We start from the raw sequence: 22,372 nt of genomic DNA, 5'->3' as shown, positions 1-22,372 counted from the left end.
TTAGGCCAGCATGTTTCTGGATGGGTGGAAACATGAATATGGGTCCCATATTCACCATGGGACAGATCAGTGAGACAGGCAGGAGCAAGATGCTTTGAGCACATAAATCTAATGGAGCTGGTTTTCACTGCAGGGTGCTGTAACGTATTACACATTAACTTGCAGTAATATGGCAAAACCAGTTTTACAAGAGCTGCTTAAAAAGATGTCTCATATGTTATTCAAAGTCCCCATGTACTTTATATTGTGGAGAGAGCTTGAATTCCACATTGGTAGTACATCATCTGCTGAAAAGCTTTGTACTTCTGTGGCCTGGACATAAACTGTGGTGAGCTCCATGTGTGTACTGTGTTGTTGTCTCAGTCTTGGCTGAGAGGGAGCAGAGCCAGGACAGCTGAGCTGAAGTGGCCGAGGGGATATTTTGTACCATAGAATGTCGTGATCAATGTACAGCCTGGGGGGGAGAGGGAGGGAAGTTGGCTGGGGGCTGCTGGTTACTGCCTGTGGATGGGCTGGGCATCAGTCAGCAGGGAGTGAGCACTGGTACTGGGCATCACTGGCTTCTCTTGGGTTCTAGTCCTCTCTCTTTCTGCCTTTAATCACTATTGCTATTGTTACATCTTACTTTGCTTCAGCTGATAACCTGTTCCTATCTCACCCACAAGTTTTACCTTCTGACAGTCTGTCCCACCAGGGCAGAGGCAGTGAGCAAGCTCTGCATGGCACTGTTACCAGCTGGGGTCAAACCACAACAGTTACAGGCCTGCATTCAGTCATAGCTCTCATAAATAAATTGATTATGAACGTAAACAGTGACATAAATTCTTCTGGGAAATTACATGAAATAATGAGAATATCATGGTTTACTTGATGCAGAAATACCTTAGAAGTGTGTTTGAAGGTACTCCCAAATGTTCAAGCACTGGGACTAATGATTTCCTTTCCCAAGGCTTGATAACTATCAAAATACAATTGTAGTAAAGATGACTGATTACTGCCAGGACTATATTTGATTATAAGATGCCATCATCCTTTGGAAATTTCCAAACTTTGTGGGGTTTTCTATATTTAATTTTAATGTTACAGTTGTTTTTTATATTTGGAAATAAAAAATTAAACTGTGACTCAATTTGTGACAAAAATTAAATTGAACTCATTCTTTATCTAGCATGTTTTACATATTTTGTCTACAAAGCCCTAAAACACTAAATATTGTGATGTATTTACCTACAAATAATTCACAATGCAATCACATATTTCCAAGAACATATTTATTTGCAATGATCTACTTTGTTTTAAATAATTATGAATTCCATCTACCTTTCCTCCTCTACAACATATTTGTGTTGACCACAGTTAAGATTTAAAATTAAAAGTGAATAATAGCATAAGAAGTAGGGGTACAGATGTGTCCATGTAAGGTGTCATAGGATCCATCTGAGCTTCACTGTCAGGTTCCTGTTTTAACTTGCCCATGAACCATCCTGGCCATTTGCAAGGGGAGGGTTGAGGCACTACTTTGTCCAAGCAGTGGGTGCAGGCACACGTGTGGGCACTGCCCCAGCAGCCAGTCACTGGGCTGGCTGTCCCTTGGACAGAGCCCTGCTCTGCTTCTCCAGGGCTGGATGCTGTGCAGTGCACGAGGACTTGCCTTTAGAAGTGACCTAGCCAGAGCTTATCAGAGGTTCTTCCATCATTTTGCTCTGCCAATCACTATTCCCCAGTGCATGAGTCATATTAAGTATAAATAATGTAATAATATTGATGCAAGAATTAGTGTAACTCAGAACAAAAGAATGAATAAAAATATCTATAAGGCGAGTAGGCTTGGTTACTGCTTTTCAGACAGATTTTTCTCCCTAATGATGAAAACAAAGCCTTGGGAGTCCCAAACCAATGTCCTGGAGTATCTTTCTCAAAAAAGAAAAACTGTGCCAAGACCAAACAGCTGCTTCAGTATGCAGGATGCTGGTACTGTGATTTAGGTAGAGAGCTCTCGTAACTGTTGAGGTTTTCTGTACCAGCTTCATTAGTGGCATGCTTAATGCTAACCTTTCAGGAAATACATTGGTATAAAATCTGTGATTATGTCATCTCTGCTAGGTCTCTGAGGGTCACTGTTAACTCTGCAAAAGTAGGACGTCCTTCAGGTTTCTGAAAAGAAAAGCAGAGAATAAAATTGTGTTAGCAGATTGGTTGATTACAGTACCAGACCTCAGAAATTGGATATAAGTACATATGAGATAACACTTAAAAATTACATTTCATTTTATTAATACAGATGAAAAAAATCAAGCTTGTCATTTTAGAGAAAAAGAAAAATCTGTTATTCATGACACCAGCAGCATGAGCACAGACGCTTGTGAAAAATTCCTGAAATTTCTTTATAGTTATTTCAATTCTGGATCAGAATTCCTATGGAATTTCCCCCTGCAGTAGGTTTGTGGAAAGCCCTACCAGCCAGGAAACCATGGCACTCAGGAATGCTTCCTGTGTTTTTGATAAAGGATTTTCACTGCTGTATAATTTGAAGTGCTGCAGCTCAGCATGGAAAACAAACTCCTGTCTGGTGGCAGACAGGAAAGAGAATTTCCCCATGATCTCTCTGCTGGATGGCACCCCAATGGGTGTTTGCAGTAAGCAGGCAAGCTGGATGCAATTTAGATTTCCTTCTCTTAAGCTTGTTCTTTTTACTCAGGATTTTAAAATTTTATTCAGAGGAGTAGGGTGGGAGATAAAGGAGGCAATGGTAACGACAAGATTCCCCAGCTACTCGCTGTGTATGCCCACAATTTTACATGAAAAAATTGCACACAAAGCTCTTCTGAAAGGACTTTTAACCTAAAATAAAGATTCATTTCTTCTAGAGACTAGAGAAGGAGGGCTCTTAAGGGACTAATCAGATGGAGAAGTTGAGGAAATCAGTGTTTTGTTACCAATATAGGAAATAATAGGTGCTGGACAAATGGTGAAAGAACATGAAGTACTAAATCAGCTTGGAGAGGGTGAAAGAGGTGCAGCCTTAGGAGCTGCCCTGATGTACAGAGATACTGATATACACTTGAAAAGGGGGTTTCAAAATCTACATTTAGTGGGCATATCCACTTGGTGTATGAGTGTGTTATCATCCAGAGCAGATCTAGAGAAAGCCATGAACAATACAAAGGCACAAAAAAGGTATCACATTGCACCCAGCAGAGAAACAGGACAGCAGTGGCATATTCCAACCAGGGATGCTCTAGACCTATTGTACTGATAGTGTGCTCTGTATTTCTCAGCTGAAACAGTTAAAAGAAGCAGAGGCTTGCAAACTTTTGTAAACTCCAAAAACAGTTGGAGATGCTGAGAATGCCACAGATATGAAATATGGATTTAATGCCTTGAGCTTTTAAGATTGCTCTTACATCCATGTTAAAAATTAAGAACAAAGTAATACCTCAGGGAAAAAAAACCAAGGGGAACAAACCTCATGCCAGCAGCTGTACATGACTTTGTACACAGGATGTGATGCCAAATGTGGTCGATAAAGTCGGTTACCCTGAGAAATCTCACGGACAACTTCAGCATTTGACTTGGTTTCAAAAGGCATTTTGCCTTCTGTGAAAACTTCCCACATCAGTACACCTAGAAGTGAACCAAAATAGGTTTAGGACAAAACAAAAGATTCCAAACCCACAAGTTTTCAACAAAATTAGGAGAATAAAAACCACTCCTGATTCTTCTGTGTGTTGAAAAATGAATGAGAGTACGGGCAGCCTGAGCTGAATGAAGGATACAGCCCAAACAATTTTCAACTAATATAATTCTGCTCTCTTTTAAGTCAGCTAAGGTGATGGTCCATGAAACTCAGATGAATACATTTGGCTAATGAGGACTCATCAGAAATGCACATTTCAGTCAAAATCTACTTTTTAGGTGCAACCTTCCGAATGAAAAATCCATTTGTCCAATATAAGCAAACTTTGAAAATTGGGAAAGACTGAAGTTTCAGATATGTAGTATGGGTAGAAATTTATAATTTTCTAAATCACATCAGTAGTTTTTTTTAGGGAAGTATGGTTGCCCTTTCACCTAATCAACTCACCAAATGACCAGACATCTGATTTGCTGCTATATTTTTTGAAATGAAAGACTTCAGGAGATGACCATTTGACTGGAAACTTGGCACCTGAAGAGCTGATATATTCATCATCAATGACATACCTGAAGAATAAGAGGAAACCACATATATTTCAATGAGTGACATTCCCACTCATTCCAGAAAAATAGTATCAATTTGGAAACAAAATTATATCGCTATTTTAGTATAAAATGCACACACACAAAAAAACCCCATAGCAATGCACTTAAAGACATTTTTGTCTAAATGAATGATTTGGATTATTCATCAGAATTATGTCAGAATAAAACATTTTGATACAAGCATAAGAGTGACAGGATGGTTATTGTTAATATACACCCAAAAGATGACAATAAAACACATCACCATGGGCAAGAAAATCAGCAGCAATAAATAATTAGTCTTTTTTTTAAAGGATCCACCTTTTCAACCTCTTGTTCTACCCAAGTAAGACTCTTGCTGTCCATCTTCACAGATGCCATAGCAGGGACATTGTTACCAAAGCAGCACACAAACAAATGTTTATCACATTCAAGACAGCAGTTCTTGTAGGAGCACTAAAGTAATTGTTTTTCCCCAAGCTTATAGGAGCTGACCTCCTAGATAAAATGAAATTATTTACCTAATGCAGGCATTTATAGGGCAACATTTTAAATGACTACTAGGCTGACCGCAACATCCTTATGAACTCTGGGCACATTTTCCAAGTATTAACGTTCCTGAGCAGATCACAGACATGCAGTACACATTTATTCTCAGGGAAAGCATAAAGGTAATTTTTTTAAAGCACCTTTTAAAGGAGGCCACATTGAAATAAATAATCTTTTTGCCTCACTTTCTTGTTTTGGTTCAGGCACAGAAACATGGGAGGCTGTTGAATTAGGAACATATGAAATAGCAGTACAAAATAACCTGTAAAAGCAGTTGTGTGAGCTCTGAATAATTAAGTTGTGTTCCCATCGCGTTTCCACAGCCTCCTCAGGATAGTGAGTCCTAGAGCCAGCCCACTGATCTCCACTTTGTGGCCACAGTGAGCCTTTCAGGTCCATTATTCTTAGGCTGGAGCCTGGCAGCCACCTTGGTCTTCCTGTATTTTCTCATTCATTTGGATGAGTCCAGAGCCCTGATGCTGACCTTTCCCTTTTGGGGAGCAGTACAACCATGGTACAGGATAGCCCTTTGAAAAACAAGTCCTTAGCTATAAACTGCTAGGGTGTTGTAAGCCTGAGGTTAGAAATAGGAGGCAAAACTGAAGGAGCATGGCTGTGCAGACCTAACGACTCGCAGCCACAAGTGTCACCACAAGCTTCTGCTCAGAGCCACTGACTGTCTTTCAAGCTCATCTGCCTCCTAATGCTAACCCACAGAAAAACCAGCCAGTAAAGCACAAAAGTAGAGGGCTTTATGTTGGCCTTATAAGAGGACAACCTTTTGTTTTCCTCTTTGGTCAGCATTCAGTCATTTGGCCAGCTCAGCTGTGTCCTCTGAGGAAAGTCTGTGAGGCTAGAGTTATGTTTCTCAGGCTGGTGCTTGTCAGAGTTGAGAGTACTCTCTTTCCTCACTTTGGCTGGTTCTATCACTAAGCAGAAAAACCACTTCCCTTCCAGAGCAGCATGTGTCACACTTCCTACCCACATGGTCCTCCCTGCATCCTGCCTCACCTACTCAGCTACCGCAGCCTCCAGAGGTCAGCACCAGCTCCAGTTCTGTCCCTAGCGACTTTCTCACCTCCATCCTGCTCAGCAAAGCTGGGGAACTTCTTTCTTCAGGCTTCTGGCTGCCCTGTGCACTCTGGGCATTTCTCTGTCCATAAACACCTCTGAAGTTTACCTGGCACTGTGTTTACCTATCTTGCTCTCACCAAGAGCAAGAGGAGGACATGACATCCAGTTCATGGTACAGTGGTTAAACAACATTACAATTTTCATCAGGATTCAAATATTACCCACAGTGGGATCCCCCAAACCAGTGAAGCAAGCAGTGAGGTTAACTAAAGATCATGCTGCACCTGTCTGAGAATGGGTGCTCACAAAACCTTTGTCAGTGACCTCGTACCTTGCCATGCCAAAGTCAGATACTTTAACCACGTGCTCCTCATTGACTAAACAGTTTCTTGCAGCCTGGGGAAAATGAGAGAAACATATCTGAAATCTGAGCTAAAGATTTTTAAGAGAAATACAGCAGCTGATTATATTCGCTCTAGCTCATGCTGTTTATATCTGAAAGGAGAATAATGTATTGGTCAAAAATATGAATGAATTTTTGAGTCAGTGAACATACTTCACTATTGTGTAGTTATACATACATAGCACCTGGCAACTTATATGCTTGTAGTATGAGTTGCGATATGTTTATGTATTCTTAACAGTGAAAGACTTTTAGGCTTCAGAGTCTAATGATCCAACCAGATATTTTCCTGAACATCAACACAAGGGACAATTAGTGTAACTTCTTAAATTTGTTTTTTGATGTTTTCATTACAGAAATCAGGAACTTCCTGGTAATTTTCAAGATTTTACATTTCTTCTGCAACTAGGCAGGAGAGGAGGAAGATTTCCTCTCTGCATCCAAATGTGAGCATTGAAAAAGTATCAAGGAGTAAAGAAACAAACTCCTTTTCTCGAATTCCCTGCCTATGGGCAGAAAAGCCACTCATATATCCCAACATTAATGAATGGCTGTAGAGAGCCAAAAAATATAGATAGAAAAATATTTCAATTTTAAAAAATTCTCATTGTTGCTGACATTTTGTAATGCTGTGATTCTGGTTCTGTTCTAATCACTTTCACATTGAGATGTCATAATACCAGCTAGTTCCATGTCAATATCCTAATTTTCTCTGAGCTCTCAAGGGGTGTTTCCAATGGACAAACTTCTCTCAAGTGGTTTTTTGAGCTGTCCATGGGCAAAACAACAGCTGAAAAGTTTGGATTTTCCTTATTAGATCCTGCAGGGCTGAAGTCTTACAGGATACATAGTGCCCCATAAAATGCAACAGCACATTCTGTACTGCAAATATTTGTTAAGAGCCACAGAAAACCTATTGTACTTACCAAATCACGGTGAATAAAGCTGTTTCTTTCCAGATATTCCATCCCTTCACAAACGTCCTGGCACATGCTCAGGAGAACGTCTCTGCCGAGTTTCCCCCGCCTTTGCCGCAGGTAACTGAGCAGGCAACCATTTTCCATGAATTCAGTCACAACATAGAGGGGCTTGTGAAGGGTGCACACTCCATAAAGCTGGACCAGCTTTGGGTGGGAGAGTTTCCTGTTTAAAATCACATTTTCAACAGGCTAATATTTGTTCTTGGCAGGTAACTAAACCTTTGATTCTCATGATGGCTTTGAAAAAATATTTCACTACTTGATAAACAGTGTCCTATTCAGCTGTACTAAGAGTTCTCCCAGTACTTAATGCTTTTCTCTCTAAAACTTTCTACAAAATTTCACTCTGTGAACCCATAATTCTTCATTAGTTATATAAATGCAGTGAATGCAAAGCTTGATTTTGTTGCTGCAAAATGGAAAGGTCGAGCTACACTTGGTTTGCAGGCAGGGGCCTTGACCCTGCAAGGAAGAGTTCATCCCTTCTGGGCTTTGCCAAGACCTCGTGTGGATACTTCCTTAATTTGCAAAGTTTGCAGGTATGGTAATATAGTTTCTCAAAAGCTTTAGTTGGGTAGAAGCTCTTCCTAGAGACACTGAGGTATGGATTAAAGAATAGTTGTAGGAGCACAGTTACATTTTACCAGAACATTTATTCCCCATTGAGCTCCACAGTACAAAGCAAGACACACTCTAAAGAAAGAGTCTGGGCATAGGAAGCACCTGCATCAGCTTGGTTCAGACCTTTATATCAGCCTTTCTGTCCCACACATCCACCATTCCCATCAATCTGCTTTGTTTGTTTGAAATGGAATTAGGTTATATTTATTTCTTGGTAAGCTGACAGAATAGCTTTTGTACTTACATCATCAGTTTGGCCTCCTCTATGAAATCATCTTCAGACATTGCACCTTCATTGATTGTTTTGATGGCAACCTTGACAGTCTCTTTCCATTTACCAAGATAAACAACTCCAAACTGCCCACGCCCAAGTTCTTTCAGTATCAGCAGTTCAGATGGGTTTAATCCCCACTCCTCTGCAAAAGCAACCCAAAATGTCAGGAGAGTCAGGCCAGGTTTCCTGAGCCCTGCTGCAGGAGACATGCCTTGCTGATGGCAGTCAATGAGCACTGCAAAGCATCACACTTGTTCGTCAGTCATAGCATGAGTTTTAAATATCTGAAATTTTTTACTGGCTCATATATGTTTAAATATAATTGCTATTTTACAGCTTAAAGAATGTGATTAGGAATTTTGCTTAATGTAGGAATGTCTGAGGCTTGAAGATAAGGCAAGTGTTTAGCTTTGATTACACAAGAGAACTTTTTTGGCACTATGATGTGTGATGTTTTTATCTCCAAACCAGTTCCAGATGGATAGTATAGCTACAGAAATAGTCAGTGGCTACCTTTATTGTAATAACTACAATAGCTCAACCCTTCAGAAATATTAAGCCATGAGATTCATGGGAACATGAAAGATACTCAGTTTTGGAGGTTCCTGTTGTCTAATAGATGGTATGAAATTCCTGATCTATATACACAAAACAGGCATTTATTGCTTGTTTGTTTCAATACCACATAAGATTCCATTCTTATTTCTAAAACCTGCAGAACTGACAAAGAAAATCTTCTCCATAAATAGTATTAATTTCAGGTTTCAATTTTGGTTTCCTAAGCATTTACAAAAATCAAATAGCCTTTCAAAAGCTATTAAATGTTTATTTGAGTCTTAGGTTTGCTTAGAAAAGTCCAAATAGCTGTGAATGCACTGGGGGCTGTAACAGAAGCACAACAGTCACAGAAGCAGCTCAGTCAGGTGTCTCATTTAGTACTGACACTGTTTATGTGTTTAGTATTACCAAAGAATTTCACAGATACAATTTAGTAATTAAACTGGGTGAATATGAGCTAAATTCTTGCCTCAGATATTTAGCAGATAGCTAAATCTCCTTCAAAAGAAGATAAAAAATTTACCATAACTCAGTCCTGTAGTTTCTGGTGAGGTGCATCCATCTGATCCCACTGGATGTCGGAGACGTGTGATAAGACCTGTAGGGGACAAAGCCAAGATATTCTGCTGACCAAGTATTTAATTTTAAAATATGCTATACCATACTTCTTCTCAAACAAAATTACTTGGAATCTCATGTAAATTTCTTATTTATTGAAGTTATTTTTGCCTAGTTTGCTCAGATAAAACACTACAGTGAGAAGAAACGGAGAAAGACTATTTAATAGGGCTCTGACTACAAAAGTATTTCTACTTCATAAAGCCAACACTAATACTCTTACTTTTTTGTACCATGACAGTAAGCATAAATGACCTCTAAAATGCTGTATCACTGACCTAAGTAGGGTCGCATGACTTCTCAGGTTTGAAATATTTTTGTGTCTCATTTATTTTCTTTGCATTAATAAGCCAAGAGTACTAGTGAATACATCCTTCACCAAGGACTCCCTGAGTTCATTGATTCTTCCCACTACTACTTTTAGGGCCAATTCTGCTACAAGTGTTTCCTGCAATTCTCCTCCCTCCAGCAAGAGGCTCTGTCCATTCCCATATCCTCCTCTCTAGAGCAAGGGATCTCCCTGTGTTTTCCCATCTTCCCTCATTCAGAGTAAAACCATTTTATATTGTATTAAAATGATGGGCAGAACCAAGGTGAAGGATATTTTTCATGCTAAAAATTATAAAAGTCTGCCATCAGCCAACAGTTAGGGGTATCTAACTCTGGTAAGCTGAAAGTCAGTGTTGGAGAGTCCTTGTGAGCACAAGAACTAATTCTGCCCTTGATTGTTTGTGTTATGGGTTGGGTTTTTTTCAAAATCAGTAGAATGCTGCCTGCTGATGCACAGCATAGCTCTTGCTTTTATTAGATTGCATGTATGCTGGTCCTTGTCATAGACAAAGAAAGAATTATGATCAAATTACACCCAAGTCCCATTCGATCAAATGTGAACCAGGAGAATACAGAGAAGTCTTTTATCTTTGCTAAACTCATTTAATAATGTAGACAAGTTTGGTCGTTTCACTTCCCTCATGGTATATGCACATGACAGCTATAACTTTGGCAGAAAGAATCAAGGCATATTTGAATTCATTACCAATAGAAACACTTGTGTCAGATTTTATAAGGAAGCTATTAGAAAAAGATGTAAAACCATTATCAGCTCACATGCATTACCTGCAGCATTGTGTTGATGATACTCAATGAGCTCAGGAACAGATGAGAAGACATAATTTTCTGCTACATAATATTGTCCTGAGTGATTTTGTTTAATTTGATAATGTAGAATATTCCCATTATGACTTCTGAAATCAACAAAGCATTAGAATTTTCAGTAAAAATAATTTATAGTATAAATCTGCTTAAATTTCACTATGAAAACATAGAAAAATCTGAAAACTTGGGACACAGTTCTCAGCTGAGAATGGCTGTGTCTAGCTGGAACACTGTTTCAAGAGAAAAAAAAACACTTTTGTTGCCAAAGTATTTTTTACCCCTGTATCAATGCATTCATAAGAAATAGCCACAGTGTTTAAGAATTGCTCCTCCTCATTTAACATTCATTTGAATACAACCTCTTGAAATTAAAATGTTACAAATTACCTGCATTTTCTCCCCAAAAACTTAAACACATATTCATGTATAGCATGAGATTAAATTTTCAGTTCTATTTCTTCAAAGAGTCTTCACTGGAGCTTTTATTTGAAACCTTTGTTTTTCTGTATTTCTTTGCATTATCTGTCTTTTTTGCTTTCTGTGTATTTTGCTGTCTGCTTATCCCTGCTTCTGTGACACTCAAAATTAAGCAGTTAAGTTTGCATTTCAGGCTGGTGGTTGCTGAGGGTTACTACTCTAAATTGTGGACGCAGCAAGCAGAGCTCAGAATACAGAGACATTATACAGTCTGCATTACTGAGTCATTGTCAGAAACACTGCTGAGCCTACAGAAATTGTGAGCCTGACCCCAGCACAGAGATGGTGGGGAGGGCTGGCCCCATGTTTTCAAGGAGGGAATGGAGGGAGGGAGGGAGGGAGGGAGGGAGGGAGGGAGGAAGAGGGTGGAGGTAACAGCAATGCATTAGCTGCTCTCACCTCTGACTTGCTGTAAGAGGGAGAGAAGGAAAGCAGACACAGTAGATACAGGGGGATGTGGGAGGGCTGATGAAAAGGTTATAAAATAGCTTGAAATAGGTTAAGTCAATGGTGTAGGTGATTGCTCCTGATATGGGCAAGTGTGAGTCCTGTGGGTGTTGTCCAGCAAAAGTAAGATTGCACAGTAGGGGTGAGGTGATTTTGGGAGACAAACAGGTGAAGTTTGAGCACAGCAGAGTCTGGGATGGATTTACAGTGCACAGAGCCTGTGGAGAAAGGAAACAGTTTGGTGTAGTGGCCAAAGGCTGTGGCATGGTTTCCACAGCTGGTTTCCACAGCAGATCATTTGAGAATTTCAGAGAGTGCAGGTAATCCTGTCTTGCCAGGACCTTTGCACACTGACTCCCAGATCCACCACCCCCCTTGATCTTTTCTGCACACAGGGTGATTAACTCTGCATGAAAAGCATCCCAGTGGCTCCCTGTTCCTGTGCACTGCATGTCCAACCTACCCAGTTATTCTGAGGAGTCTGGAGGAAGCTTTTCCATCACCACTTGATTCAAACCCCGACCATTCAGAGGAACTCACCCCTTAGCCCGCGAATACATGGACAGCGTAAGAAGACCCTGCCGGCTTGAATCCCTGACAACAAAGGCACCTTCTTTGGGCTGAAAAGAAATCCAGGTAGAGTTATTTTATGCTTTTGAACTTCAGTAATGCTCCCTTGAGACAGGACTTGCAGCTGATTACCAAATTCTGTAGCATACCTATGGCTATTTGGGAGGAAGATCAAGAAGTGGAGAACAGGAATAGATAGCCAGGTACATGGCAGAGCAAAATAAACCAAGAGAAAATAACAAATGCCAGGAAACTTTTAGAGATAAGTAATTTAGCTGAATTATACTCTTCAGTGTCAGAGAGTGAAAATGTTTCAATTTATTAAAAAATCAAATTGTACAAATCACTAGGAAAAAAAATCCAGTTAAAACAATTCTGTCTGAGACGTTCTTCCTTGGTCTTTCTTGTCCTAGGCCTGAGCAAAGACCCAATGAGTTTGACTGAGTTAGGCACTTTGGTAACTGACAGGGGGTAGAATCAGTGTGGATTGTTTGCTCTGTATTTAAGGAAGATGCAGTGATTTGTTAAGTTCTGCTAAACTCAGAGCTAATTAGCTTACTACATGGATTTCAATTTTTAATGTCTAATGTAACAGACAAGCACAGTAAGCCACATAATTTGATTTATCTGGCATAGAATTTGCTGGGGCTACAACTTAAAGCTTTGTGAAGTCTAGATAGTCTGCACTTTACACTTACACCAGAAAGCCTTTCCTTTTAAGGTAGAAATCTTAAAATGTACTTTTCTCTCTTACAGAATCCCAAACAGATTTTGATTTGACTGTGATAATGCTCTTGATGCCTCTACTGATAGGTATTTTTTCAGTACTGTTAGCTCTATGTGTAAGCTGAATTACCTTCTGGTGCAAAAGAAGTTCTGCCTGGCTTCTGTTCATGTTTCTGCAGTACCACCTGCAACAAGGACATAACCTATCCTTAATTTCAGACAGTAAAAATGAATGTTTGCTTTGTTTCACAGTTTAATAGTTGCATTATTCCAAGTCAAAAACATGTTTAGAACTATCATTGTATATGAATATGTCTTAATTTAGAATTATTTTATTAGACATTTTTTTAGAACTTTTTGGCCCCAATTTACTGTGACTAAATATTAGCTCAAAGAAAAGAAGAAAAAAAGAAACCCCAGGGGAAAAAAAAAAAAGTTATGCCAAACTGTGATGAAATTTACAGTCCTGGATGATGTGTCAAGCCTTTCTTCTCTACAATTTTTCAGAATTTTCATCTTCTCTCCAGTAATTTAAATTTATAGTGGATGAAATTAGCTACATGATCACAACAGGCAAAGATCAGAATACAGAATTATGCATTGGGTCTACAGAAACAGGAAAAATCTGGATTCTGACACTATGATTCATGTACATGAATTTAAATTCATTTTAGGAGTAATGTTTTGTATTTAAAAAAAAAAGAAAGCTTTTGATAAACATGTTCATGTCTAATAAAAATTTGAAGGCTCAGACATTAAAATGTATTTCTGCAATCCATTTTTAGAAATAAAAGCCCAGTTATAATTTTCAAAGGTACTTACTTGTATGCTTCTAAATTGCTTTTCTTCTCTGTAACATAGTTGCTGGGAATTAGACCTTCATTCCTGAAACGACATATTGGGGATAATATTATAGTATGGTGTAAAAGATAAGTAGGATTAAGATATACATCATCCTTTTGTTGAATTACAAAGATTCCTTATCTTGGGGGCTATGTTGCTGGATACTGAATTCCAGCATTAAAACTGAATAAAAATTTGAGTCCTTTCATCCAGGCACAACTTTTTGTCCCATGACTGTTGATGGCTACTCAAATGAAAAAGCCAGATGGTATAGGCTGAGATTCAGGAAAAAAAATATTTTCCTTCTGAACCAGAAGCCACCATCTTTATTTCTGGCCTGTACAAACCTCCTATATGAAGAAATACAAAGTGTGTGCTTGTTTGTATGTTCAAAATAGTTGTCAGTATACTTTTGCTGAAAACATAAGTTGAGAAAAAGCATTTAAAATATTTAAAGGAGAAATCTGAAGGGAAAGGAGATGGTTATAATATAACATGCAACCATTCCCAATATCATAGTACAGGATATACTGAAGATAGTACAAAGGAGAAAGGGGAACAAAACAAAACTAACATAAGTGTGAAAAAGATCCTAATTGAAGTTATCTAGCTCTCTGAAATAACCAGGTATTTTGGGGAAGAGGTTATGTTTCAGGAATGTCTTCATAATCTCTGTGGTTTCATAAAGTTTTTACACGTACATGCTCCATTGTAGAGCATTTGAAATATGGAAAGCTGGATTTTCACATGGCCCAGAGCCCAGTGATCCACATGGTCTTCAAACATCCCTATGTTGCTCAGGAACCTACTGAGTGTAGGGCTTAACTCTGAATTCCCAACAGGTTCTAGATTCCCTGTCCACTTCTGGGGTGCCAAGCCCTGCTGAAACTCTCCCCAGTCATTCTGTGTGCCTCACATATAGTTGAACACTTTCAAGCCTGTTCCTACATAGTCCCATAAGTCTCATTCTATCTGCCCACCTTTGCACAGGTTGTTTTAAGGCTTTTTTCTTTCTTTGTAGGGAGATTGAAATAGATGCCCTCTCTCTTACCCATGTTGGTCTCTTGCCTTCCACCAGAGGGGATCATACTGTTCCAGGACAATGTATTCTTCTGATTTCTTGAGAGGTAAATCTAAAGGCCCTCTAGCAAAGAAGTCATAGAGTGCAATAACTCTGGGTTTGTCCTTGTAGTCTTCAAAGGCCTCAGGAGGCAGAGGAGGTAATGGCTTGTCCTTAAACTGTCTCTTGGGCTGCTGAAAAATCAAAGTATTTTTCATAACTAGTCTTTTCTCTCTACTATAGATTGCTTAGTTACTCTTACTCTGTAATTTTTATGCAACAAAGGACTTTATATGCTCAAGAGCTAGTTACTCCCCTGCTTATCCTGGTACTGAGCCACGGTGTGTCAATTCTCTCTTTTTACCTGCCAAAATGTTACTTACCCCACACTTCCAAATAGATTCATAGGAAACATCTGGCTGTGAGGCAGAGTACTGGGTCACCAGGACAGCGTCAGGCTCCAGGTTCACTTTTGTTCTCATTGCCCTGATTTTGAAAAACATTAAGCATTCGTGTGAATGCCTACCTGTAAACAGGCACATTAAAAATTCCATGGCCAACCATGCCTTCCTTCATTAAGGATGTATGGCAAATACATCCTACATCTTCTACTGCAAATAGAGGGACTTGATTAAGTCCTTTATGTGTAGATATTTAATTACTGAAAAGTTTAAGCATTTCACATACCTTTCTTGCACTGAGCAGCAGCAGCAGCAGAAAACAGACTGGATGGTGTGATCTGTGAACAAGAACAATTTCCATATTTGCAGTGTTTCTGTTTGTTTGCTCACAAAACTTAGAGAATTAAGGACTATCCTATGTGCTTACACCCACTGTTAGCTCTATCTTGTTGTGAGATATCTAGCAAATCATTATGGCTGAATTTGCAGTCACCAAAACCAGCAGACCTTTCCTACCACAGTCTCCCTTACAATGTTTTGGCAATCATGAGGCTATATGTATGAGCTAAATCAGCTCACTAAATCAGCAAAAATAAATAATAAAAAAAGATACATTGTCAGCCAAATTCATACCAATTTGGCTGATTACACCGCCCTGCACAAGTTCTACCTAGTGCAATGAGGGGAATGAGACTCTTGTCAGGGACAGGAGATGGAGAACCGTCCCCTTTAGCACTGACATAATTTTTAGATTATTCAAGACAAATATAAAACCATGCTTGCATGACAAGCTTTTCTTTATTTTGAGGTTTATTAAAGGAACCACACTATATTTACTTCTCTGAATTAATACTGATTTTCCTGTTTCTGTTGCAGCCATTAATATAATGAATACACTAGCCTAGGTTTGAAGTGCAGAGAGAATATGTGCTTTACACTTCCATGTCAAGGGGCTGATAATCCTTGTTTACAAAATTGTTTCTAAATCCAAAATATATTAGATACATCATCACAGACATCAAAAATTTAGAGAGAAACCAATCCACTCTATCTTGTATATGCAGCAGAGATAATATGATACTAAATATGTTGGAAGGCATTAAAAATATTTGAATGAAGTAAATAAATGGTTGACACCTCGTCCACTCCTACCCTGGCAGAGATGTACCTTCCCCAGTTTGTGTTCCCAGAGCAGATTGAGCTAAGCTGCAGCAGTTATAGTCCTGTACTTTTCTTCTCCACCTCAACTCATCTCAAACTGGACAAGACAGGATGCTAAAAGGGCAGGTACTCCCTTTTTACTGGGTCAGATCCCTGAAGTGTCACCACTGGGCAGGTGGGAGGGCACAGCAGCACCTGCAGGACAGGCTCAGGTTCTTCTTTTAAGAAGCATGTCAGTCAGGGATGGAGAGACAAGGTTCCCCTCATATTCAGCAGCACTAACACAAAATAAACTTTATATCCCACTAGAATGTGTCCTATTTTTCTCTGCCATAGATGTCACAGTTTGCAAAGAGGCCTCAGATTTTTATTTGAAATAGACTTCCCAAGGTCTCAGAATTTTGCTGCTTTGTATTTCAATGATATTTCTTTGTGCAGTCCCACCAGTTCCTTCCACATTATTTGTTTTGCCCTCATGGCACTTTTGCATTGCTGATCCTAATGACCTAATCCAGCCTGGAATAAATAGGATGTCCCTTCTAGTGTCCTGTGAAACCTTTTGCCATTGCCTATTACTAGCTGAAAGCCAAGTGTACTAAGAATATGAATCTTAGCATTCAAACAATTAAGCAACCTTACCACATAATGAAAACGTAATTATTTTCCCTATGAAGGTACACAGCATAGCAAATCTTGTGCTAATAAAAAAAGTGAGAATGTTCGATGTCAGAATGATAAGACCAAATCTAGTTCTTAGTTGGAAGAGCCCTGTCTCATAAGTGGTTTGTTTAGACAGTCTTGAAAGTCATGGTCAAGTTTCCCCTAGAGTGTTGAATCCTGTGAAGAATCTATTGTATGGGAAATGGATGAGCTGACTGTAATCAGAAGACACCATCGATTGTTTGATAAAAATTTCCAGTGACAGCTGTGTAAAATGCAGCAAATAAAAATACCCAAGTCAGCTGACAGCAACAATTCTCTTCAAAGCAGCCAGACTAAAAAGATATTGTCAATGAAGTTGATTTGCTGTGTAATTGTCCAGTGTACATTGAATTGTCCCTTGGCCATTTAAACCTGCCTCATAAATAGTCAACACTGTGGGTGAAGAAATGCTTGGGTTTCTTTTATTTCAGCCAGTGACATGAAGTTTAATCAATGTCTATAAAGTATGTTGTTATTTGCAAACAGGAACATGATATTTCAAAACCTGTTTCTTCTCATTGAACCATCTAGTCTAATTAAATACATTCTTTCTCTTCAGTTTATTTGCTCTCCATATAAAACATTTACAATAAATAGTTAGAAAGAGCACTGCAGACTTTCATTGTAACACTAGAATAATCTTCTAATTAGATTTTAAAGATTTGGCTGTTAGCTTGAAAACAAGGGTTCAGACAGATGCCATGGATGTGTAATTCTGGATTGTTTTCTTTATGAGCCCAGTAATTAGAGTATACTTATAGTGTAAGGTCAGGAATCCTTTTTGCCTTCAGTGAATCTCAGACTTGTTTTGTTAATGGATGACTTTTATATCTGACCCCCTCCTTTCACTGTGCTAAAAGCTATTAGTAATGAATGACTGCATGTGACATCTTAAAAAATACCCTAAGCACATATGATATTGAATATTTAGCCTCTTGTCCTGTCCATAAAACCATAGAAAAGGTATATGTTGAAGCTGTAATTCTGATATTTCTTCCTGTGCTTCATTTGGTGAGCAATTTTTCAAAAGGATGGAGTGTATAACCTAATAAAGATGACAAAATAGGAGATGATAAATTCTGCAGACTGTAAATTAAGGCTCAGGTTGGACTAAGGCCATGGATCAGACAAGACCACACTGAATTGAACTGCAGGATCTGGAGGAGCAGCACAAACTGCACAGTCCTACCAAAGTTTAGTGGAGTAGTAGAGTATTTTAAGTGTGAAATCACAGCCTATCAATCCAGCAGATATCATCCTAAAGCAGACAATTTCCAGTTCTTTGAGAATTAATTTGTCTTTATACATCTTTTTTCAGCAACCTCAGTCACTTCTGAAATTCTTTTGTCCCTCCATCACTCCTAGAGTATTTGTGGAATTAATTCAGTAGAAATTAGTACAAGTGTAAATTATTGCAGTGCAAACTGTACATTCCTGCTTGGAAATTTGCCAAGGCTGCAAGGAAACATTATCAAAGCTCATAGAAAAAGGCCTTCAGCTCTCCAGAGCTCAGTCCTGCTTTAGTTAAATTGACTTAAGGCCAGAAGCTTGGACCTAATGGCTTGGAATTTCAGTTCTCAAGCAAAGACTCATGTACTGATCTATGCACTTTACATCCTCCCTGGTCATTGGTAAGTTTCTTGAAGTACATTTTCCCCTCCCAATTAAATTCATATTTATTAAGTTCATAACTTACTTCAGAAAGTAGGCCCAAACTGTGGTGCTATTTCAGGAAGACATGGCCAACATTACAGATGGGGCAAGCTTTGATACACTGAGTGAATAATTTGATTTAACTCTCCCCGTGGCCAAGGAAGATGCTGACACTGAGGGCTGCACAGCGGTGTGTGCTGTCACACAGCAGGAAGATGGCATTTCCTGCCTGACACTTCTCACCCCCACATGCACTCTCTCAGGTCTTGAGCTCTTCCTTCCTTTCTCTTTTCTCAACACCCAACAGATAAACTAAGAAAGAATTATAATATTTAAACTCCTGTATTTCAAATTTTTAAAAGCTATAATTTAAAATACAAATATTTTGAAAATAGAATTTACTCATTTAAAACATTTCATCTTGATTATCCCTTCTGCTAGATCCCTGAAATCAGTGGAACAATTCTATCTGATTTCCTTTAGTTTTTCACCAAGGACATTCTCCTAAGCAAAACACTGGATTTGTCAAGGAGTGTTAGAGTCACATATTAGCTGGCCTAGATCCTCTGGTCCCCAGCTCAAGTAACCACACTGAAGAGTTCATAAATTAAAGATTAGTCACTGATGGTATCACTGAGAGTTGTGCTTCAGCAAGGAAATCACACTTTGGGTTCCATATTTGGAAGAGAACAGAGAGACCAGTTAGATTTGCCATGTTATGAGTTACAGACTGCTTGGACAGGACACAGGAAAAAAATACAGGCTAAGAGGAAGAAATAGTCTCTAATTTTTAACAGTAAATTAACTTTGATGTCTTTTCAAATAAAGTACTTATGGAGCTATCAATTATTTTAGAATCCACGTCTCTGTTTCTGGCCTAACCAAAAAGTTTCCCATAAATAAAAAAGTACTCAAATCCAGCTTCTTTTAAATCCATAACAAGAAAGATTTCTGCAGCACCCACAGCCCCATTAAATCTTCCAGCTCACATTCCCTTGAGTTCTATCACAACACAAGCTATGTACACACGTTGCTTTGATCCTTGGGGTACGTCATGATGGAAAAACTAAACTCATAGCTTAAAACCTGGGTTTAAATTAAACAAGAAGAGTATTTGAGGTGTTGAATCTAGAACTGGCCATCTTCCTTCTTAAACTGTATACAGAATTTTTTATTTCTGCAATTTTTGATGAAAGCTTGCCACCTTAGACAAAGTTATTTAACACAGGAACAAACAAATACAGTGTGTTTCACTGCTAATGTCTTTTTCTTTCTGGGAATGAGCAGTTTATGAAGAAGACACTTGTTTATAAAGCAGGGTCACATTATCTCCCTGATGACAGTCAAGCAAACACAAATCCCAACACTAGCAAGAACCATGACAGTTCTGTACATCAGACCTATTAGGATGCTCTGTTTCAAAACAAGAAATAACCATGGCACTAGAAGCATGTGGCTAAAGTAAAAACACTAGGAAAATGGTGTTGAAGCTAATCTGACAAATACACAGCCTAAAAATGTGCAGCTGACATTTTGATAACCAACTTTTGAGTCCTGGAAATAAATTTATCTGTGCACAACAGAGCAGATGGGATGCAAGAGGAAGAAGAAAAAGATGGGTCAGCTGTCAGGAACAGCCATTTGCTTAAGCAGCTTAAGGAGAGTGCCATGAGAACAGAGAAGGTGGAGTGAAAACACATACACCCACAGTACACTTTGGCTTGATAATGCTGTCTGTATACATGGCAAATTCACACATATGTGTGCCATCTTCCTCCCATCCTCAGTTGTTACTCACTGTAAATGGCAGCTTTAGGAACGTAACATCAAAGACAAAAGCAACAATTTAGAAATTAATTTTTATAATTTGCATTTTATAACTTTGCTATTTCACCATTTTCTTCATTTGAGAAGAAAATCCCTTTTTCTGAATCAGTTTCCCAAAGTGCTACTAACACTGAAGGCACTCCAGTCCACATCTAAGGTTTGCACTCTTCTACCATTTTTTGGCTTGCAAGCAGCTCTTGCTCTTGCAATGGAGCAGAAGGTTAACTGTGTTCAACACTACAAACTCAGCTTCACCCACCAAACCTTTGCTGTAACACACCGTGCCTCCTGGTCTGGTCTGCCAGTTTTCAACATTACTACAAAAATCAATAACCTGGTAGAAAGCCACAGTATAGTTTGCTTCTAAAATAATTTTAAAATACAAGCTTTCAGTTTTAGATGTGTGCAAGCTGAGGCTTCCTGTCTTTCCTGTGAGTTAACTCTACTCCAAGGAAAGAACTCTCTGTCCATGTCCATGTAGTTCACAAGTTTAAGAACAGTATTTGGAAACATCTCCCTATCTATATGTAAAAACAGTTGCTTTGCTAAATCTGTGGTACAATGGATTAATATTTGTGTGTTAATTTTGAAAGTCAAGACAAGCAGTCTTAACAGAGATCCCCTTAGCAGTGCAAGAGAAAGTAGATTGATATTTTTATGGCAATATTTAAATACTTCATTTGCTAAGTACACTGCTGTTGCACAAAACAAAACTTCAAGATCAAAATATGCACCCAAGTTTACTTACAGGTAGAAAGAATCATGTCTGGTTATCCGTTTATATCAAAATGAAAATGCAAACCTCCCTTCATCAGCTGTGCCAGTAAAACAGCCCAAACTGAGCTCTTTGCTCTGATATGAAGCATGGTAAACCACAAATATTGCTTGACCACGCCTACTTACCTTTTCTTTAAAAAAAAAACAAAACAGAGTAGAAGGAGAAAAAATGGTCTAGTATGAAATATTTTATAGAAAAAATAAAATTATTAAGCTGTTACCACTAGGTCTAACTATTTTTTTTAAAGTAAAAAACCCACAGCAGATATAAATCACAGAATGGTTTTGTTCAAATGGATTTTTGACCCCAACATCTGACAGGATTCAGTTATAATAAAAATGGGAGGAAGGGCTGAAGTAGCTTAAGGGTGAGTGAGCTCATCCAGAAGAAAGGATGCTACAGCATTTCAGCGTGCTTTCAAAGATTCCAGGAGAGTCAGCAACACAGCTGCATCCAGAGGAGTTCTGATACCTTCTAAAATAAGCCACCTAAGGCTACATTCAACTACAAAAAAATAATTCATCTAGAAACTGGGTGCCTCAGAGTTCCTGACATCCTCAGTATCAACCCCATTACCAAGTAGGCAGAAATTATATTCAGGTACTGGGAAGAGGCAAGTGAAAGGGTCAGATTCAAAGCACCCATCCCACTGAGAAAACTGCTGCCAAACCTTCACACAATTAGGGTGTGTTTTATAATATAAATTAATGATAAATATTTAATTATTGCAAAGAAATAGGCTTAAGGTTCATTGCAAGTAATTAATCTTCTGATTTTCCTAAGCATCATTTAGGTTTTAAGGAAAACATTACTTATGACAGGATATGTTGTTGAAAAGAGTTAGCAGCACCATACTTTGGAGGATCTTAAGAGAAAGTGGGGTTCAAAGGAGCAGTCAGGGAAGGAAAGCTTACCTTAAATGTTCCACATTGCTTTTTCCACTACTTTTTCTACTAGATTTTCCCTTTCAACAATGCTTGCTGTTACTATTGAAAGGAGAGTGGTTTTGGACTCAGCAATTTGACAGGTTAGTTTGCATGGTTGGAATAATCTTCTGAGACTTTGTCATGATGGAAATAGGCATTTGAACCTTTCTGGCAGCCTGTAGCTTTTCAATAGAATAGCATGAGAAAAGGAAAGCACTTCTTCCAAGAAAGAGGAGGCTTCCTCCTTTTGAACATAAAGGCAAACATTAAGCAAAGCGGTGTGGGAATCTGGACATCTCTAAAATTGATTACTGAAATACTCCAATGCCAGAATGATGGAATGTATTA

At 38.6% G+C, this 22,372-nt stretch overlaps 1 protein-coding gene across 1 annotated transcript; it reads right to left on the bottom strand.

Moving 5' to 3' along the window:
- Positions 1–1,974: 1,974 nt before the first annotated feature.
- LOC131556737 (tyrosine-protein kinase TXK-like) lies at positions 1,975–21,122 on the bottom strand. The gene is made up of 15 exons (XM_058803566.1): positions 21,069–21,122; positions 15,264–15,315; positions 14,960–15,062; positions 14,568–14,767; positions 13,496–13,558; positions 12,804–12,858; positions 11,918–11,997; positions 10,415–10,542; positions 9,204–9,278; positions 8,093–8,264; positions 7,174–7,390; positions 6,176–6,240; positions 4,085–4,203; positions 3,467–3,624; positions 1,975–2,154 (listed from the first exon to the last, which is right to left on the bottom strand). The coding sequence occupies exons 1-15, from the start codon at positions 21,082–21,084 to the stop codon at positions 2,086–2,088; spliced, it is 1,572 nt and encodes a 523-aa protein (XP_058659549.1). The 5' UTR covers positions 21,085–21,122; the 3' UTR covers positions 1,975–2,085.
- Positions 21,123–22,372: the final 1,250 nt, after the last annotated feature.

This window comes from Ammospiza caudacuta, chromosome 4 (genome assembly GCF_027887145.1).
Source record: "Ammospiza caudacuta isolate bAmmCau1 chromosome 4, bAmmCau1.pri, whole genome shotgun sequence".
Classification (NCBI taxonomy): Eukaryota; Metazoa; Chordata; class Aves; order Passeriformes; family Passerellidae; genus Ammospiza; species Ammospiza caudacuta.
The sequence above is the reverse complement of the archived record's forward strand: the minus strand, read 5'-3'. Positions and strand labels throughout refer to the sequence as shown.

Excerpts from the sequence above, each read along its gene's own strand:
- LOC131556737 (XM_058803566.1), bottom strand. Across the intron at positions 10,543-11,917 it reads ATGTATTCGCGGGCTAAGGG|AAGTCATAATGGGAATATTC; the intron begins GTGAGTTCCTCT and ends TGTTGATTTCAG. Across the intron at positions 7,391-8,092 it reads GAGGAGGCCAAACTGATGAT|GAAACTCTCCCACCCAAAGC; the intron begins GTAAGTACAAAA and ends GATTTTAAACAG.